Source organism: Nicotiana attenuata, chromosome 10, assembly GCF_001879085.1.
Source record: "Nicotiana attenuata strain UT chromosome 10, NIATTr2, whole genome shotgun sequence".
Classification (NCBI taxonomy): domain Eukaryota; kingdom Viridiplantae; phylum Streptophyta; class Magnoliopsida; order Solanales; family Solanaceae; genus Nicotiana; species Nicotiana attenuata.
Window position 1 is genome coordinate 36,283,067 of NC_031998.1, and position 4,050 is coordinate 36,287,116.

At 43.4% G+C, this 4,050-nt stretch overlaps 1 protein-coding gene across 1 annotated transcript; it reads right to left on the bottom strand.

Annotated features, from left to right (window-relative positions):
* LOC109233908 lies at window positions 2,157-3,396 on the bottom strand. The gene has a single exon (XM_019399758.1). It carries the CDS (start codon window positions 3,376-3,378, stop codon window positions 2,527-2,529), a length of 852 nt encoding a protein of 283 aa, XP_019255303.1. The 5' UTR covers window positions 3,379-3,396; the 3' UTR covers window positions 2,157-2,526.

Here is a 4,050-nt window from a genome sequence, read left to right on the forward strand (position 1 = left end):
GAGATCACAATACCTGAGCTAGACTGAGCGATCTCAATACCCAAAAAATACTTTAGTTTGCCCAGATCCTTAGTCTGAAAATGTTGAAAGAGATGTTGCTTCAATTTAGTAATACCATCCTGGTCATTGCCGGTAATAACAATGTCGTCAACATAGACCACCAGATAAATACAGAGACTCGAAGCAGAATGCCGATAGAATACAGAATGATAAGCTTCACTCCGAGTCATGCCAAATTCCTGGATAACTGTGCTGAACTTACCAAACCAGGCTCGAGGAGACTGCTTTAGACCATAAAGTGACCGGCGCAAGCGACATACAAGGCCACGAGACTCCCCCTGAGCAACAAACCCGGGTGGTTGCTCCATATAAACGTCATCCTCAAGGTCACCTTGTAAAAAAACATTCTTAATATCCAGCTGATAGAGGGGCCAATGACGAACAGCAGCCATGGATAGAAAAAGGCGGACCGGTGCTATCTTAGCCACGGGAGAGAAGGTATCACTATAATTGAGCCCAAATATCTGAGTATATCCCTTGGCAACAAGACGAGTCTTAAGACGATCAACCTTACCATTCGGACCAACCTTGACTGCATACACCCAACGACAACCAACAGTAGATTTTCCTGAAGGAAGAGGGACGAGCTCCCAAGTACCACTCGTATGTAAAGCAGACATCTCGTCAATCATGGCCTGTCGCCATCCTGGATGAGACAATGCTTCACCTATAGACTTAGGGATGGAAACAGAGGACAAAGAAGATAGAAAAACATAATAGGGTGATGACAAACGATGATAACTCAAACCGACATAATGGGGATTAGGATTAAGGGTGGTCCGTATACCTTTCCGAAGTGCAATCGGTGTACTAGAAGAGACAAGTCCGCAGTAGGAGCAGGGTCAGGTGCAGGACGTGAATCAGCTGGGCCTGATGCTGGGTGCGGACGACGATGATATGTCAAAAGTGGTGTTCCTGTGACAGGGAGTCTTGGAGGAGCCACACTAGACTCCTCAACGGTTGGAATGGGTAAGACTTCTGTAGCGAAAGGTGAAGGAGGAGCTATAGTAGACTCGGGTAAGACTTCTGTGGCAGAAGGTGAAGGAGGAGCTATAGTAGACTCCTTAAAGGTCGGTATAGGTAAGATCTCAGATATATCAAGGTGGTCAGAATGGTCAGAAGAGGTAAAGAAAGGTTTAGACTCAAAAAATGTGACGTCAGAGGACATAAAGTACCTATGAAGATCAGGTGAGTAACAACGATATCCCTTCTGAACACGAGAATAACCAAGGAAGACACACTTGAGAGCACGAGGAGCTAACTTATCTTTCCCAGGGGCTAAGTTATGAACGAAACAAGTGCTCCTAAAAATACGAGGGGGAACAGAGTATAAGGGTGATTGGGGAAACAATACTGCATACGGTATTTGATTCTGGATGGGAGAGGAAGGCATCCGATTAACTAAATAACAAGCCGTGAGAACTGCATCGCCCCAAAAACGCAGCGGACCATGAGATTCGATGAGAAGTGTGCGAGCAGTCTAATGATGTGCCTATTCTTTCTCTCTACAACCCCATTTTGCTGAGGGGTATAAGGACAAGAGGTCTGATGAATAATTCTTTGAGAAGTCATAAACTACTAAAATTGAGAGGATAAATATTCTAAGGCATTATCACTGCGAAAAGTGCGAATAGAAACACCAAATTGATTTTTAATTTCAGCACAAAAATTCTGGAATATAGAAAACAACTCAGAACGATCTTTCATTAAGAAAATCCAAGTACATCTTGAATGATCATCAATGAAACTAACAAAATAACGAAACCCCAAGGTTGAACTGACTCTACTAGGACCCCATATATCAGAATGAACTAAAGAAAAAACAGACTCTGCATGACTCTCAATATTACGAGGAAAGGAGGCTCGGGTATGTTTCCCGAGCTGACATGACTCACACTCTAATGTGGATAAACTAGACAAACTAGGCACCATCTTCTGAAGCTTGGATAAGCTTGGATGTCCTAAACGTCTGTGAATTAGATCCGGAGGATCTGTAACTAGACATGCCTTGGAGGATTTTAGTGAGTTAAGGTAGTAAAGGCCTTCTGATTCAAGTCCTGTTCCAATCGTCTGCCCCGTACTGCGGTCCTGCATAATAAAGGAATCATCAATAAAATATATACCACAATGGAGGGCACGAGTCAAACGACTAACAGATGCAAGATTAAAAGGACAGCCAGGGACATAGAGAACGGAATCTAGAGTGACAGAGGGTAAGGGATTTGCTTGTCCAACTCCTTTTGCTTTGGTTTGAGACCCATTGGCTAAAGTAACAGTGGGAAGAGACTGTGAATACGCAATATTTGACAAAAGTGATTTATTACCAGAGATATGATCAGAAGCGGCTGAGTCCACAACCCATTGTCCAAGAGTACTAGACTGGGAAACACAAGCAAAAGAATTACCAGCAACCGAAGTATCAGTCTGAGCAACAGAAGCTACTTGTGGAGATGTCTGCTTACTTGCTCAATACTGAAGGAACTCATTATACTCCCCTTCAGATAATGAAAATCCCTGGTTACCTATAGTCTCAATCTGAGCAATATAAGTATTTTTGGGTGGGCGGCCATGTAAAGAATAACACACGTCACGAGTGTGTCCAAGTTTATGACAATAAGAGCACTTGGGTCTAGATCTTCCAAAACGACCTCCTCCTCGTATATTATCCATAGTATGAGATGCCCGATTGTCCACTGACTGGGATACGAGGACAGATGAGTCAAGTGTCTGTGATGAGCTCACTAGGTGACTTGGTGCTGCAGCAACGCAAAGTAATCGAGAGAATAATTCATCAACTGTGGGGACAGTCGGACTAGCCAAAATCTGGTCACGTACTGAATCAAGGTCATTAGGGAGTCCAGCTAGTGTAAGAACTAGAAACATCTTCTGTCGTTGCTCTTGTTGCTTTTCAATACTAGCAGAAACTGGCATCAACGTCTCAAATTCTTCCATGACTGCCTGTACTTGTCCCAAGTAAGTAGACATATCCAATTCCTGTTTCTTCAAGCTTGTCATTCGCGATATTACATCATAGAAACGAGATATGTCATTAGTGTATAAATTACGAGCCTTTTCCCAAACTAAATAACATGTCTGGAATGGACGGAACAAGGGCATCAACTTGGAATCAATAGAGCACCACAGGATACTACATAACTGAGCATCGACCTTCTCCCACAGTGTTTTGGCCTTTTCATCACCTTCGCTAGCCTTTTTTGTTAAATGATCTTGAACTCCTTGACCTTTACACCACAACTCGACAGACGAAGCCCAAGCTAAGTAGTTTAAACCTCCCATTAAAGGTTCTGAGGTAATCATAACACCGGAATTGCCAGAACCCGGATTTCTAGACCCGAAAGCATCGACTCCCAAAGACATGATTGGATTATCACCAAATAACAAAAAAAAAATCAACTGACAATTCGCTGAAACAGATGAAGGAAATACTGTGTTTGCCGGAAAAGTACTGTAGCTGCCAGAAAAAACTCAAAGTGGTCGGAATCAAACGAAAACAGGATGGTTAGGGTCGGAATTGCTGTGCGACCAGGCTGTCCTGAAGAAGCTCGGCCAAAAAATGGCCGGAAGAGGCCTCACGCGCCGGCGCGTGATGACGGAGACTCGCCGAAAAATATTTTTCAGCGGCGCGTGAGGGCGCGTGGGAGAGGTTCTGCCGGAGAAAGTTTTGTGGTTTGGTCGCCGGAAGCTGATCTATCTCGTGGTGGTGTTGGTTTTTGCACAACACCGACGGATATTGATGTTTTCTTGCGGACAGTGCTGTTTTGCCGAAAAAAAGGGTTTTTTTTCCTTCCCGGAGTCGCTGGAATTTACGCACAGCGATAAATATCTCACGATAGCTCTGATACCATGTGAGAAAGCACGGGAGAAAATATATTATTGATTAATTGACAATGCTACAATGAGCCCTATATATACACACATAACATATCCTACTCCTAATACATATTGGATTAGGGTTATTTACTCCTATTT